Source organism: Zootoca vivipara, chromosome Z2 (assembly GCF_965207765.1).
Source record: "Zootoca vivipara chromosome Z2, rZooViv2.hap1.1, whole genome shotgun sequence".
Lineage (NCBI taxonomy): Eukaryota > Metazoa > Chordata > Lepidosauria > Squamata > Lacertidae > Zootoca > Zootoca vivipara.
The window spans coordinates 36,976,265-36,992,601 of record NC_142585.1 but is presented as its reverse complement, the minus strand read 5'-3'; the positions used below and the strand labels follow the sequence as shown (position 1 = coordinate 36,992,601).

The window sequence follows — 16,337 nt, the reverse complement described above, 5'->3', positions numbered from 1 at the left end:
CGTTTTGCAGAACTACAGCTCCCATCAGCTCCAGCAAGTGTGGCCAGTGGCCAAGGGTGATGGGAAGTGCAGCTCAGCAACATCTGGAGGGCCAAAGGTTCCCTTCATCTGTTGTAAACCAAACTCTTTTGGGGGCCAGTAGGCACATTTGGAGTTGTGGGAGAGTGCCATGGGCACCAGGAACAAAGCGGCTGGAACAAAGTGTCTAATCCTGTCATACAATGAAATGAGGGCATATTAAAGGGGGGGGGGTTTCCCAGTGCATGAGAAGCTGCACTGGTGCAGACAGGAACTGAGGATGAAGAGCAAACAGCTCTGGTTGTACACTGTGGACATTTGAGGGAGGAGTTACTGAGACCTTTCTCAGGTGCCATAGGAGGTACTCGCTCTGGATCCTTTGGGCACTTCATTGGCAACACCTTTTCTAAACCATCAGAAATGACAGGCAAGGACAACTTTGCCGCCGCCACCACCAATCTTGGAGCAAAAGCTGGACAAAGCTGATCCTGTTCTTTCCCAGGCAAATCCCCATCCCAACCTGGAGACTTTATAGCAGAAAAGGGGCAACCGTGTGTGGCCCTCCGGGGTGTTCCATGCAGCCTTTCCAAGGTCCTGCTGCCACTTTCACAGTGGGTGTTGTTGCCAAATCTGTGTCAGGCTCCTATCTTGCCTGAAGATTGTGCTGTAGATTTAACTTCTCTGATGCCCCTGCTTGCTGGTGTTCTACCAGATCTTGCCCAGCACTGTTTCTTGCTTCCTGCCCCATGGTGCTGCTGTTGCAGATTAGGGTCTCTGCACAACTGCCTCTCTTCACCACCCCCTTGAGTTGGAAGAAAGAGGTTCACACTTTGGCCAGACAAAAACCAATGTTTCCTTGAGATTCTGTCACTGGGTCAAACCCTTCCAGTGTTCCCCAGGAGTCCTGACATCCTCCTTGGGGTTCCCTCCTTTCTCCCACAGGCTCCAGCCAAGGGCCGCGTCCTACAGTCTCGTATCCCACCTCGCTTTGCCAAGAAACAGAGCAGCATGTGCCTTGAGCAAGGAGATGTTTCGGTTTCTGGAAACAGCCTGGGCACGGAGATCTGGGAGACTAACAGTCCAGGTGAGTCAGGTGTGTCTGGGCCAGGGTGGGGGCCACATTCTCTTCCTGGACATGCCAGTAGTGTGGGTGGAGCAATGAATGCAAATTTTGCTTTTGTACAGTAGGCCGGTTTGTACATATGCGCTCTCTCTCTCTCTCTCTCTCTCTCTCTCTCTCTCTCTCTCTCTCTCTCGCTCTCTCTCTCTCTCGCTCTCTCTCTCTCTCTCACACACACACACACACCTCCCTTTGTCCTCCATCCTGGCAAGCAAGAGGCATTGCCAGAGTTCAAGGACACGGTCCAGGCTGGGAGAAACACACAAGGAAGTAGGACTGCTCAGGCATGTGGCCTGGGAAGAGTCCCAAGGGCCAGATAGAGAAGACTGCATTTGGCCTCAGACCTGAGATTCACCATCCCAGTCTGGAGACACTTGTGAGTTACTCCATTTCCAGCAAACCCAGTGTTGGAAAGTGTAGACAAGACTACCCTCTCTAGGTTGGCTGGAAATGCATCAGATCCCCAGGCAGCCTCAGAAATGGAGCAGGGTAGGGAGAGAGAAACTGGGACGGTAGAAAGAGATGGAAAGGGGTGGGCCTCCTCATCATGTTCAGCTGTGAGCCTGCCAAACACTAGTATACCCAGCACCTGGCAGATTACTGCTAAGGGAATGCAGTCAACCCTTCATCTATGAACTAAACTCAAAAGAAAATTCCTCAAAACATAAGGTGGAGGTAGGGCCATAGCTAAGTGGTAGAGCATCTGCTTTTGCATGCAGAAGGTCCCAGGTTCTGTCCCCCATGGCATCTCCAGGCAGGGATGAAAGAAAGCCCTGCTTGAAATCCTGGAGAGACGCTCCTAGTCACTGTAGGCAGCACTGAACCAGATGGACCAGCTTCTTATTTTCCCATGCACAAAAGGTATCAGGTAAAACCAAATCCAAACTGCTAAAGCCCATCTGTTCCATACGCTTAAAAGCCAGAGGATAGGATTTCCCCTTACTGTTTTGAGTTTTATTCTGCTTCCCCAACATGCATGTTTGAGAAAAGGCGATATATGTAACATGAGAAGCAGCCCAGGAGGCCTCTCTGAAGCATCTTAACCCCCCATTTATCTGCCCTTGCCACAGCACTCTCTGTTCAGTCACCTGGCACGGATTCCTGGAGCAAACCTGTCAATGCCTTTACCAGTAACGAATCCAGCTCCACCGAGGTAAGTGGCACCAGAGCCTCTCCTCTGTAAAGAGCGGAAGGGAGGGCCGGTGTCTAGTCCTGCCATCCAATGAAATGTAGATGTGTAAAGAGGTAGGGATGTTTAGTGTCATAGAGGCTGAGCTGGTGCGATCAGGAATTGAGCATAAAGAGCAACCGCTGTTGTACACTGTGGGTATGGTGATGGCTTTGACAAAGAGATGTTAATTTTTGGGGCAGCCTCAGGTTTCTTACGACTTGTAGCAGTATTGCTGGGAGGGGTTTTAACGCTTTCCATGCTTTGCACAGCAGGGATTTAAAGGCAGCCAGGGGGATAGTGGCATTGACTTGAGCGCCGAGTCGCGGGAATCCTCCGCCACTTCTTCCCAGCGCAGCTCTCCATATGGCACTCTCAAGCCTGAAGAGATGAGTGGAGGTGGCCTGGTGGACCCCAAAACTGACTGCCAGAAAGAGCAAGCACCAAAACAGTCAGATAAAAAGGTAACCTTGCTTAACTGCCACTGGCACCAGATGTGTTGTCTAGCATCTGGATCCAGCTGCTGGAAGCCAAGGGTGGTCTGGTTTTGTCAGGCACATTCTGGAAACCGGGCTCGATAGGGCTGGAAGTCTTCTAGCTCAGTGTTGTCAACATTGGTTGGCAGCGGCTCTCCTGGGTTTAAGACAGGGGACGTTCTGAGCCTGACCTGGAGCTGCTGGGAGCTGAACTTCCTTCCTTCCTTTAAATCCGAGCCTCTCTTGTTTCCCTGCTAAGGATTCAGAGCAAAGCCTGGGTCAGAACAAGGACCACAAGCCTGGCCCGATTGGCAATGAGCGCTCCCTGAAAAACCGGAAAGGCTCTGAAGGAGCAGAACGCCTTGAAGGCAGTGTCCCCCCAGTCAATGGGGTGGAGATCCACGTGGATTCGGTCCTTCCTGTGCCTCCCATTGAATTTGGAGTAAACCCTAAAGTAAGGATTACTTTTGCATCTTCTTTTTCCGCCTGTTATGCTTTTGTGGGCTTAAGCCCCAAATATCTGAAGGACCGCCTTCATCCCTACCAACCTTCTTGGGTGTTGGCATCTGTTTGGGCAGGTGTGTGTGTGCTCTCTTAGGCCACAGTCATGACATGCATTTAAAGCAGTATGGTGCCACTTTAAGTAGTCATGGCTTCCCCCAGAGGTGTAGCTTGTTCAGGGTGACGAGAATTGTTAGGATGCCCCTATTCCTACCACAGAGCTACCATTCCCAGGGTGGTTTAACAATCAAATCCTCTTCCCAGGGAACTCTGTGAGTAGGGGTAGTCTGTGCATGAGATAAGGTGAACCCATTTGCCTCAAGCAGTGGATCCAACCCCTATTGTTGCGCCGCTGCCAGCTCCTCTGGGGCTTCCTGTGCCACCAACCCAACAACTATGCCCTAACCACTGGCCCCTCTATATCCTCACCACTGCTGCTGCATTGTGGCAGCAGTGTCGCCAGAAGTAAAGATACAATTCCAGTGACGGGGCTAGTGATGGTAGTAGCTGGGGGGGGGCGCAGAGTGGGGACCCAGACCTGCAGGGGGAGGCATTAAGGCATTAGGCAGACCGTATCTGTAAGGTGAATAAGGCATCTCCTAACAACACTCAACAGACTCCCAGGATTCTCTGGGGGAAGCCATGACAGCTAAAGTGGTATCCCAGTGTTTTAAATGTACATATTGCAGGTGGGGCCTAAGTTTCAACACAGACCCAAATCTCTTTCTCACTCCCCCACCCCTTTCCCAATGATAGGAGCTAATTTCCCTACTTCTTTCAACCCTTCCTTTCTATGGGGGAAAGTTAAAGGAGGCACTGGAGGCTCTGCTAGGTTAGGGGGCTAACCTTGTCCCCTGTTATTCCTGACCATTAAAGTATCAAGCCATCTGCCCTCTGTGTCGTTCCTTCCATGTCCTTCACATAGCCTCACCTTGGGGGGTTCGCATCTAGATTGGGCTGGGAAAGGTAGCATTCCAGATGTTGTTGGACTACATTCCCAATTATCCCCTGATCCTTGGCCATGCTGGCTGGGAACCTGATGGGAGTTGGGAATCCAGCAACCATAAAAGGGCTGTAAGTTCTGCACTAAAATGTTGAGTAAGGGGTTATGTAGAAACTGCCTCTTTGCAGGATTCGGACTTCAGCCTGCCTCCTGGACCGGCCTCCAGTACCGCAGCTAACTCGGTCACAAAGCTTCAAGATGCCCTGGCCAGCAACGTAAGTAGACCTGCTTTTGCATTCCTTCCTATTGGCTTCCAGTCTGCCTATTGACCTGCCCAGGTGGGAATATCATCTGCCGATGCCCTTCTTCAGATCCTCCTGCTGCTGCCATTGGAGGTGGATGATGACAAAGCAGGGGTCTTTTTGAACTACAGTACCCTCCTTTTGGAACTTCATTCCCAAAGAGGCCCTCCCGGCATCTATTTTGCAACCTTTTGGCACTAAATAAACCTCTTAATTATTCTCTCCAGTCCTTTAGTGATTGTAGAGCTCAAGTCTAATTTTTTATTTAATTAGTGTCTCATGGGATTTTTATTTTTTTGTTTCTTTATGCTGATTGTATTTTATATCTCTAATGAAGCTTTTGTCAGCCTTGACTTCTTTTTTAAATAAGAAGAGTGGTATGCAGTTTCTCCAGAATAAAAACAAAACCTGTTGTCTCTGTGCTTGTGTCTCTGCAGGCTGGGCTCACACAAACCCTCCCTGTGCTCCGAAGAGACCACCACCTTCCGCGGTGCATTGGCCTGAATCCCATGTCTTACCCCACGACTGACCTCACTCTTAAAGTAAACATTGGGTTTAACGGGAGTGGGGCAGATAAGGGTACTTGCCACAGGGGCAGCTTAGAAAGAAACAACAGCCATTCACATCCAGCAAGGGCAGAGGATCTTTTTCTAAGCCCACGGACCTCAGGAGCACGTAGTTATACTATGGAATTCACATCCCATGAGAGATCTAGTGATGGTTCCCCACTTTAGATGGGTTTAAAACAGGGGTTGGGGAGAGAATTAGGGTGTCAGTAGTCAAGGTGGCAGTGTAGCTCGTCCAGTATTGGAGGTGAGGTCAGCTTCTGAATACTAGTTGCAGGGAAACGACCAGTGGGGCAAGTGCTGTTGTGTTTGTGAGCTCCTCCGAGGCATCTGATTGGTCGTTGTGGGATCTGGATGCTAGACATAATGGGTCTTGGCTCTGATCCATCAGGGCTGTTACCTACTTTTCCTTTGATCTATAAGGAAAGGTGTGTGTATTTTAATGAAGGTTGGAATTCGAAAAAGGGACTTCCAGTATTACTCTGGGGGAGGTGGTGTGGGCTTCAGCACAGGAAGCTGCCTTATGTTGACCATTGGTCCGCCTACCTCAGCATAGTCTACACTGAGTAGCAGCATGGTCTTCCTAAGCCGTACCCTGGATCAATCGTAGTACAGTAATACCTCTGTTTAAGTACGCTTCGGTTTTAGTACTTTCAGTTTAAGTACTCTGCGGACCCGTCTGAAACGGATTAATCCACTTTCCATTACAGTGGTACCTCTACTTACGAATGTTTCTACTTACGAATGGAGCTCCGTCCGCCATCTTGGATGCGATTTAGATAGGGTTTTTTTCTACTTACAAATTTTTAGATAGGGTTGATTCGACTTACGATTTTTTTCTCCCAATGCATTCCTATGGTATTTGACTTGCATTTTTTTCCGACTTACGGATGTGCGTTCGGAATGCGTTAAATTCGTAAGTAGAGGTACCACTGTACTTTCAATTGGAAAGTTCGCTTCAGGTTAAGTACGCTTCAGGTTAAGTACAGGCTTGCGGAACCAATTGTATACTTAAATCGAGGTACCACTGTAATAGCCAGTGTTAATCTTGCTTCTGAGTAGACCTGTTGCAACTGAGAGAAGTTAACTATCTTAGGCCCATTCATTTCAGTGGATCTATTCTGAGTAGAACTTAGTCAGAAACAACTCAGGATCTTCTGAATGCAGAGCACCTGCTGTTTCACGAAGCTTTCACATCTCATGAACAAGGACCCCCCCCCCAATTCTTTTCCTAGTTGCAAACTCTGGCTGTGGCTCCCTGGGGAAGATCATCTTTCTTGTTTTTAGAAGGGCTGTGGCTATGCACCCGCTTTGCACCTGAAATGTCTTGGGTTGTTTTCAGTCTTATCCTCTCTGCCCTTGCAGATGGAGTCAGCCCGCAAAGCTTGGGAAAACTCCCCCAGTCTCCCGGAACAGAGCTCTCCTGGGGGTGCTGGCTCCGGCATCCAACCTCCTGTCAGTGTTGGGGCTTCCAACGGCGTGAGCTACAGCTCCTTTGGTGGCGTTACTGTACCGCCAATGCCTGTGGCATCCGTGGCACCATCTGCTTCGATCCCAGGTATACCGTTTGCTCTCCTTCCTCTCTGCTTGCCTGCTGGTCCCCTGCTTTTCCTTCTCTTCTAGAGGTGAAATGAAACTGACTATTGTTGACAGTTGTACCAGGTTGTGCGTACTAGTGACCTTAGTTTCTCACACAAGAGAACTTATCCACAGAGAGACCCCTCCTTTGGTCATGAAATGGTGAGGGTGGTTAACTTTTCAAAGAAGGAAAGTACATGGAGCTGGGGAAAAGAGTGATGCTGTTTCCCATTTCATCTTTCATCTCCATGTGCTTCTCAAGGCTCAGATTAATTCTGTTGGATATGACTTGTACCCATTTATATAGCAAAGTGTGGTGGAGAGCTAGCACTGTGTGTGTTTTCCCAGAAAAAGCAAGGCATTCTGGGAGAACTGTCTTTGCGTGTCCTCAGTCTCTGTGATGTTTTGCAATGGATCCTACTGAAGCCTATGCTGTTGAGCAAAGGGCATTTGAAGAGATTCTGTGACTGAGAGACTCTAATCTTGCCTGACACTGGGCCAGCTCATTTCTGCTACTGTGCTGTTGACTATGTTAGGCAGAAATCATCTTCTCTTGGGGCAGAATTTCATTTTCTTGGATGAAAGATTTTAATTCTAATAAGATTTTCCCACAATACAGTAAAATTACAGCTACGAAAAATTAAAAAGAAGAAAACCAGGAGAAAAGAAAGGAACAATAGAAATAAAGAGAGGAAAGAGGATAAAAAGAGAGATAAAATAAGATAAGAAAAGAACATTAGCAAAAAAATACAGAAGAAGAACTTCCAATTTTCCACCTGCCGTTTACATAATAGAATAAAATATGACTATTTAAAACTTTTAATCCATGCAAACATCCATCTTCTCCACTATGCGCTAAATAGTATTTCTTTTAAGTTAAGGTGTCTCAGAATCATTCGTCTCCTTTTCCAATGAAAAGTCCAAGATATTTCCAAATTATTATTATTAATAAATGCTAACCATATTTTTTCTTTGAAATTTACCTCTATTAATTCCCACCACAATTACTTCATATTGAATAACAATAAATTTTTCCGCCCATTTCCATATTAAAAACTCCACTGTGATCACACATTGGGCCAATATTTGTTCCTCATTATATATCCTATTGTTCATGTCCAGATCCATATGTTCAGTTGCATTTCCTGTTGTATTCCATTTCTTGTTGTATTTATGATGGTATCCCAATCTTCTCCTCAAGGGCCTTCCACTTAATTTGTTTCAAATCTTTTTCCAGAGGTAGTAGTATAGCTGTAATCACAACATTCTCTGAATTTGCTCCAAATTGTATGCAGAGTACTTTCTCTCTGCTAGAACTAAAAAAAAATACCAGGATTGAAGTCCCAAAGTGTTTTCCCCTCTCCACTCCATCAACACTACAGTGGTACCTCGACTTACGAAGATGATCCGTTCCGCAGCAGTCTTCGTAAGTCGAAGTCTTCGGTTGTTGAAGTGCTCGTTCTGCGCATGCGCCGAACGCGTGCACAGGGCCAAAAGACTTCCGGGGTTGTCGACTTCGGAAGTCGAAACCTTCAGAAGTTGAGTCGTTCAGATGTCGAGGTACCATTGTATATCCTAATAATTCTCCAGATCATTTGTGACTTTTATCTTTTACTTCTCCCTGAAATCCTTGTATGGAGGTCATTTCCTTTTCCACACAATCATCTATTTGATTTCTTGATCCAGTTCTGCCAACTTTTCATCAGTTTGTTCTGTGGCCTCTGCATATTTCTCATATCCATTTTCTACCTGATATTCCTCTAGCTTCTTTTTTCCTTCATCATTTGGCTCATTTCCTTCATCAAATATTGAGCTGATCATTGTTAATTGTTCAGCCATCAATGGCTGAACAATACCAACTATCACTGGTTGAGCCCTATTGAATGCTTTTAATGTTTCTTGTTATTAATGGCCATTCTATCCTCCTCCAAAACTACAATCTTGGGCTTCTCTGACTGTTATCTCAAAACAAAATCTTTTTGTCACAGCTAATGATAATTACTCTACTTTCATTTTCTTGAGTTCTTTAGTGGCAGAGAACAAAAAAAAAAAGATACCGGAATTTCTATAGTCCCGTTTTAATCTTTCTTGTCTGCCGCAGATAAAGCTTTCCACTTTGCTTTAGACACTTAAACAGTTAATTTCCCTTCAGCTTTTCCAGAAACAGAAGGTGGTATTCAAAGATTTTCAGATTGTAGATTTTCCCCAGCAGATGGAGGAGGGATCTCTCATTACAATTTCCTTATCCCAAACATGTTTTAGAGCAGGGATGTCCAACAGGTCCATCGGGAGTCTGCAGTCGATCGCTGTCAATTGCGGGCTCCTTTTCCTTTGCTTTTGTCTAAGAGCCCCCGGCCCCTCTCCCCTCCCTGCATTTTATCCTGTTCCGTGGAATGAAGAACGGAGTTTTTGCAGCAATATTTTGGTGAGCGAGTAATCCCCTTGCCCCTGAAAGTTAGGCGCCCCCCCCACAACTGACGTATTTACCCTAACCCCTCTAAAAAAGCTCAACAACTTTGACTTGAACCCCACTAAAATGGGGCATTTCCCCTCTCTAAAAATAGCTCAACAACTTACAACTTTGACCTGAACCCCAATAAAATGGGGTTAGATCACCTCCAGTTTATAACTCCTGGAAGTTGGCCATCCCTGTTTTAAAGGGTTTTAAAAAGAGGGTGCAGTTCTGTTACCTGTTTTCAGCAGACCCTTTGCTTGGAAATTAAACAAAGGGTCTGCTGGTTTCTCTTTAAGGTTTCCAGACTCAAAAGAGAGCAGGGCAATTAAAGGCACAGAAGTCCTGTCCACTATTGACAACCCTATCTAATGTTGAAGACAAGATGGAAAGTGCAAGGAGTGCAGGATTTGACTGCCGGACTCATAACTGATTCAACCACATGAATTCATATCACATCATTTTTGAAAAAACAGCGCTGGCTGCCTATTCGCTTTTGATTCCAGTGCGTGATGCTGGCGTTTACCTATTAACATTGTATGTGTCTTGGAACCCAAATACCTAAAATAGCGTCTCTTCCCAAATAAGCCTTAAGGTGTTTTTAATGTTTTCTGTTTTCTGAGTACCTTCCCTCAGGGAAGTGTGTTATGTCTCTGAAAGGAAACAGCCATTTCTGTGGTGGTGCCCTCAAGTTTAGTGTGTCCTCTCCAATACCACATTGCCATCAGTTCAGTCCCAGGTTACAATATTTATTTTAAATTATTATTTCCCTAGGCATTTTAAATTAATGTTACTTACTCTGCTTTAAAGTTTTAGACGGTTTAAGCCGCCTCTTTATTTTGTTACCGTATTTTGTTTTATTTTGTTTATTACATTTATATCCCACATTTCCTCCAGCGGTCTCCTCTTCATTTTATCCCTGCAACTACCCTGTGAGGTAGGTTAAGCTGAGAGGCAATGGCTGGTCGAAGGTCACCCTGTGAGCTTCATGGCTGAGTAGGGGATTTGAACTCTGGTCTCCCATGTGTGACACTAACAGCTACACCACACTAGCTGTTGGGGTATTAACAAATGTCTGTTTTGCCTTATGTTATCACCTTCCCCTACTATTTCCAACCCATCTGGTTTATACTTGTGTCTATTTCAATAAGATGTAAGCAGATTTTGTATTGGTCATTTATATGCATTGGTCATATCTATATCTATATCCTTTCATCATATATATGTTCAAATAGAATGCTTTGGGTTGTATTCAATACTAGTCCGGCTCAGACCAGACCCATTGAAATTTAACAGACCTAAAGTAGCCTCCTTCTGGACTGTACATTTACATCACTATTTATACCACTTTGAACAGTCAATGGCTTTCCCTAAGGAATGCTGGGAATTGTAGTTTATTAGGAGACCCCTGTTCCTTTCTCAGAGTTTCAATTCCCAAAGTGGTTTAACAGTCAGTCCCTCTTCTTAGGGAACTCGGGGGATTGTAGGTCTATGAGGGGAATAGGGGTGTTCTAAGAACTCTCAGCACCCTTAACAAACCACAGTTTGAGGGTTCAGTGGGGAAACCATAACTTATCAAAGTGGTATCATAACGCGTTAAATGTACTGAGCAGATGGGGCCTCCGTTAGTCATGTCCATTAATTTCAATGAGTCTGTTTTGAGCAAGACCACTAGTAGGATCCAACCCATTCCAATTATGTCATGATTTCTAGTAATACTTTGCTATGAGTTGTGTGCTACTTGAAACAGATCCACTGAAATCAATAAGTCTAAATGGGTTATGTCCATTCATTTCAGTGGGTCTGCCCTGAGTAGGACCAGCATCGGATTTGCAACCCTTTGCGATCCGCAATGTGGGAGTGTGTTTGGCGAAAGGAAATGCTCTTTGCTTGTATTCCCTGAAAGCTTTTTATCCAGTCATATGAAGGGCAGTCTAGGAATACTCGAAATGGGTGGGAAAGAGAGGACAGACGTGTGTGCCCTTTTCGTAGGTCACTTTCCCCCTTCTTTTCCTGCCCCATTAACCTGCCTCCCTTTGCATTTAGGACCGTTATGGCAAAGGAGTGCAGAAGTAGGATTCTGGAGTTCAGTATGGGGTGGGACCCCTGTATCTTTGATGGCCGGGTGGAAGGGAGATGGTGAGCAGAAACACCTTCTTCTACCCACTTCCCCGCCTCTCCGGAGTGAATGGGATTAACTTTTTGCCATTTCCTCCCTCTCTCTGAAAAAAAATATGATTCTAGGTAACCACATCCCACCCCTGTATCTCGATGGACACGTCTTTGCCAGCCAGCCACGTCTCGTCCCCCAGACAATACCCCAACAGCAGAGCTATCAGCAGGCAAGTCAACTGGGTCTGTGCAGATATGTTATCCAGGAACGTTGCTATTATTTTATTTATTACGACTGGGCCTGTGCATATGTATTATTAAGGGAAGTTGTTGTTATTGCTGAGTTTGTGCAAATGTGTTCTCAAGGAGTGTTATTATCTTCATAATCATCACCATCTAAGGCATTGGTCTTTGACCGGTGGGTTGAGATCCACCACTGGGCTGTTGTCCTTTCTGTGGCAGGTCATGGCAGCAGCACCACTGCTGATCAAATATCTAGGGGCAGGAGATTAAGAAACAGGTCCTCAGATACATTTTTGGGTTAAAGGTGGATCCTGGGCCTGGAAAAGATGGTGGCTGATTCTAAGGAGTTTTACCCAGTGTAGCACTGAGTTAAATCCTCTTAGCGGTATGTGTGTTTCCACTGGCAAAAATATTTTGCACCAGTGGTGGAACAGTGCTGTGCAAGAGAATGCATCCAAGCAGGCTGCTGGTGACTTAGTTGCACAAAACATTGCACAGCCTGTTCCCTGGTGAGTTTCTGCTTGCAGCAGCACTTGCGCTGGATTCGTCCTCTGCTTAACATCAAAGCTCGCCCGTCCACTGGAAGACAGTGTTGCATGCGGCCCTGAATTTTTACCCTGCCCTTCCTCCAAAATAAGCCCAGAACAGCAAACAGCAAGACAAGTGCAAAAACCAAAAAGGAATAAAAAACCTTTGACAATCTTGCATGATGACAGAGCTGCCAGGCAGATTTGGGGGCTTGTCTCAAAACATTGAGATGGTGCTGGTGAACATTGATAGCTACATCGGGAGCCTCCCCTGCCATCTGCCTAAAAGTGAAGAAATAGATATACCTCTTTTTAGACTTTTGCAGAATTCTATGTGGGATTGGCAGTGCTCGGATGTGAAAGTTGGCATTTACCAGATTTAGAGTGTTAGCTCTGCTGCGTGCACCTAACTGTATCTCGTTCTTTGCCTGTTGTTGCCAAAATCAGAGGGTTTTGAGTGCTTTTGAATAATTCCAACTGCCTGCCAAGAAGCTTGAAGCCATGAATGCCATCACCTGATGGGTATTTGCCAGTAAATAATAGAGGGGAGGGAACCCAAAGAGGGAGAGGGAGATGGAGTCAAGAGCAGCAGGTTTTCATGGCGGCAGAAAACCTTTTGGTCCCTTTTGGTCCAGGAAACTTGCTGCCTTGATCTCACCTTGTTGTTTTTTCATACTCTTTGTAGGCTGCAGCTGCTCAGCAGATCCCCCTCTCTCTTCACACGTCCTTGCAAGCCCAGGCTCAACTCAGTCTGAGAGGCGGCCTTCCTGTTTCACAGTCCCAGGAGATCTATAGCTCAATCCAGCCCTTCAGGTAATGGGATCCCAAGCAAGTGCCTACTTCCCCTCTTCCCCCCACCCTACCCCAGTTGGCTAGGGCTCAATCGACTTCTTCAGAGAATGAAATGCTGCTTCTGGGGGGACCCCCCACCCCCCTTTCACATAAGCAAGGAAATTAGCAGTAGGCTTTCTTAGTAGTGGAAGCAGAATGGAAATTATATACATGTTTGATGATTGATTGTTTGGACCCACTGAAATGAGTGGGCTTAAGTCATGACTATTAATTTCAGTAGGTCTACTCTGGGTGGGACTAGCATTGACTACAACCCTACATCTGGGGTCCCCAGACTGGTACCCTTAAACTACTACCCGCTTGGCCCCTCTGCTCTGATCACCCATTTTTTTAAAAAACGTGTTTGGGGTTTTTATGGGGGAGAACAGGCATTCCCTGCTTTTTTGGTCTGTTATTTATTTTGAGTGTGTAGATAGAGTGCTTGTTTATGTTGTTGTTGTTGTTGTTGGTGGTGGTGTGTGTGTGTGAAAGAGAGAAGGGGGGTGTTCTTGGAATTACCTGTTTTCCCTTCTGTGAAATGTTGTGGTCCCCACAATAGTTTCTCAGATACACAAAAGGGCCCTGACGCCCAAGAAGGCTGGGCAAAACACAATTAAATGAATTTGCACAGGATACAGAATTATCCTCTTGGCACAGGATTTTATAGAGTTGCAAAATATACTGTGTACATAATCTGGAGCATAGAAGTCGGATATGAATAGCAGAGACCCAGAGCTGGCAGCCAACATTCCTAAATCCTACTCCCAATTTCTCACTCAGACGTGGCCAAAACAGTGCCACCTATGCACGAAAGGAAGGTATCAGCAAACTCAAGGCAAACACTGAGGTTTGTGCACATCTGCCTTGCATCCTTTTAGGTCTCAGGTCTACATGCATCCCAGCCTCTCCCAACCCAACACCGTGGTCCTGACTGGGGGCACTGCCCTGAAGCCTCCATATTCCGCCTTCCCAGGCATGCAGCCTTTGGAAATGGTGAAAACTCAATCCGGATCCCCTTATCAGCCAGTTAACGGGAGCCAGACCCTGGTGTATGAAGGCCAGATCAACCAGGCTCCCGGTATGGGAGCCTCACAGATGATGGAATCGCAGCTTACACAGGTCAGGGCTCTGCTGCTGTCATGAGGCTGGTGCTCAGTGTGCGTATCATTCTGTCTCTTCCCAAAACCCCCACTCCTGTGCTTGCATTGATAAGGAGTTGCTAGCTTCCTGCCTGGAAAAAAAAATCTTTGCCAAAATGTGGCTTGAGACATGTAGCTTGCCTTTGCGCATGTCTAAAAAGATAGTAGACAGTTGCTGATATTCTTCTGTTTGCACCAGAGGGGTTTCAGAGACACAGATGGTTTCCAAAAGTTACTTAGTTTGCTGTTTTAGAACTGGCACAGAAGTATAGAGGTGGGGTTGGGGAGCACCTCCAGTTTTGTGTGCGTGTGGTTCTTTGTGCATGCAGGTCCCGCTACCAGAACAATTGCCCTCTGAAATCTTAAGTTACCCAGACACAAAGATTTAACACGCAAAGTTCACAACACACATGGCTGATTTAGATAGCCAAATGGCTGGTTGGCAGCAGCCGTTTTGGGCAGAAACCATTGAGGGAGGGAGATCAGACAAATCCCATTTTTATTTGTTTGGCTTTTGCAGCAGCTTCAGGCAAAAAAGTATGGAGGCAGAGAGCATGTACAGTACTAGAAAAGTTCCCATAGGAAATCATGGAAACCATCAGCTCACCTAATGAACAATTTCCTGGGGACACATTAGGTTTGGAAAGCAGGACCTGTGTGTATAATAGTCTACATTCCAGTCATGTGGAAGTGTATGTGTGTGTGGGGGGGGGGTCTTCTGCCACCCCACCCTCCCCGTCATCCAGCATAACCATGACTTGAGGACACATTCCAGCCAAACAAAAGAACTGCAGCAACAGGACTAGTGACCTGGGGAGGGAGCGAAGAGCCAGATGGGGAGGCTGCAGTTAGCCCCTGAGCCTGAAGCTTCGCCAGCCCTGTATAGACCTGGTTGCTTTTATCTGAACACCCCAGTTTTACCTGTGTGTGTTGTTCAGACGTCAGATTAGTACCAGCGTCTCTGAGCTGTGCTTCTCTTGCCTTTTAAAATTGGAATATATGAGGGGTAAATTGATCCAGCTGCAACACCAAGCATGTTTTTAATGTGGCTCTTCAAGACACTCATTGCTTTCAGGAAACGAACCATAACAGGTTTCGGAAGGCCCCTTTGAAAGGCCATCTGGCATTGAAGCACTTTAGATGATTTGGCGGAAAGTTGGTGCGCGGCTTAATCCTTTTATAGCAAACAGAAGACTTCAGGATGAGCTACTCGGGTAGACACGGTTGGAGGAAACTGAGAGGCAGGTGGGGTGGAGGATGGTTTTATCCCTGCGGAATCCTTTCACCACTACAAAGCATGTATTTTGTGAAAAAGTATTAAATATCAGCAAACATTACCGTTGGCTGGAGGAAGGAATTAGTGGTTGGGCATTCCGTATATGCTCCCCCCTCATTTCTTCCTCATGTGCGGCTGGGAAGGCGGATGAACCATGGTTTAATTTCACTTTCCTGGCTTGTCATTGCATATGATCCAGGAAACATGGTTTAAACCAGGGGTCACCAGTGGTGCTCCCATGCACCCAGTGGTGCCCTTGAGAGCTTCCTTTGGTCCCTACAAAGCCTCTTAGCCCCCTCCCCTCTTGCTGCTCCTTTGGTCATAATGTGGTAAGAATTCACCTGTAAGCCACCTCTTAATGGTTCATACCCAGGTGAGGGAATAACACCTTAAAGAAAAACACAACCAAGAGAGATATACAAACTCAGCATCCGGTAGGGACCCAATTTGTTAGAGGAGCTGTTGCAATAGGGCAGCCTCCAAAACCAGTTGTTCAGTGAACCACCAGTTTAGGGAACTGCCCCGGAGGCACATTTGAACAATGCTTTTACAGGGTTTTTTTTCGAACACAATACGCCATTAGCTCATAGCACACTTACAAAAAGAGAGGCCTCAGGTCAAGGGGTTAAAACTGTCTTGCTCCGCTACATTACCTTGTCTTCATGCAGACAATCCTTAAGAGACAGATAAGCTAGAAATTTAGTAGCTCATAGGTTCACTGAGTACATAGCTCATATAAGACAGAAATACAAGAATCAAACAATTCATTGATAGTAATCTTCTATACAGAGAATAAGTGCAATTGCTATAAGAGATAGAAGGCTACTAAGTGACTACAGCAAAAAAAAAAATAGTGAGATGGTGCTGGTGGTTGTCTTTTGCCCCGTGAAAAGTGCATAGATCAGAAGGCGGAAGTTGGAAGAACGATATTCTTTCTCATTTCCTCTTTCATCTCTATGTGCTTTTCAAGGCTCAGGTGAATTATTTTGCCAGATTCCTTGGAAAAGTGGGGTGTGTGTGTGCTTTCTTTGTCTGGGTGGGATGATCCATGGGAGGGGCTGCTGAGAAGAGACCAGAGGGGGTGG

The 16,337-nt window shown here is 46.1% G+C and overlaps 1 protein-coding gene and 1 non-coding gene across 26 annotated transcripts in view; both read left to right on the top strand.

The window, feature by feature from the left end:
* The window catches only part of PRRC2B (proline rich coiled-coil 2B), a 63,910-nt gene that overhangs the window by 40,372 nt on the left and 7,201 nt on the right, over nucleotides 1–16,337 (top strand). For 10 of the 25 annotated variants that reach the window (XM_035112635.3, XM_035112634.3, XM_035112645.3 and 7 more), the window contains exons 19-29: nucleotides 961–1,102; nucleotides 2,209–2,291; nucleotides 2,579–2,770; nucleotides 3,042–3,236; nucleotides 4,415–4,501; nucleotides 4,966–5,070; nucleotides 6,460–6,652; nucleotides 11,171–11,263; nucleotides 11,369–11,466; nucleotides 12,692–12,819; nucleotides 13,716–13,956. In XM_035112635.3, coding sequence (XP_034968526.2) covers nucleotides 961–1,102; nucleotides 2,209–2,291; nucleotides 2,579–2,770; nucleotides 3,042–3,236; nucleotides 4,415–4,501; nucleotides 4,966–5,070; nucleotides 6,460–6,652; nucleotides 11,171–11,263; nucleotides 11,369–11,466; nucleotides 12,692–12,819; nucleotides 13,716–13,956 — 1,557 coding nt within the window. The remainder of the gene's footprint in view (nucleotides 1–960; nucleotides 1,103–2,208; nucleotides 2,292–2,578; nucleotides 2,771–3,041; nucleotides 3,237–4,414; nucleotides 4,502–4,965; nucleotides 5,071–6,459; nucleotides 6,653–11,170; nucleotides 11,264–11,368; nucleotides 11,467–12,691; nucleotides 12,820–13,715; nucleotides 13,957–16,337) is intronic. The other 15 variants (XM_035112641.3, XM_035112638.3, XM_088664811.1 and 12 more) reach the window with 3 other exon arrangements.
* LOC118084593 (small nucleolar RNA SNORD62) lies at nucleotides 7,065–7,147 on the top strand. The gene has a single exon (XR_004692515.1). It is a non-coding gene; the product is annotated as a small nucleolar RNA SNORD62 (small nucleolar RNA).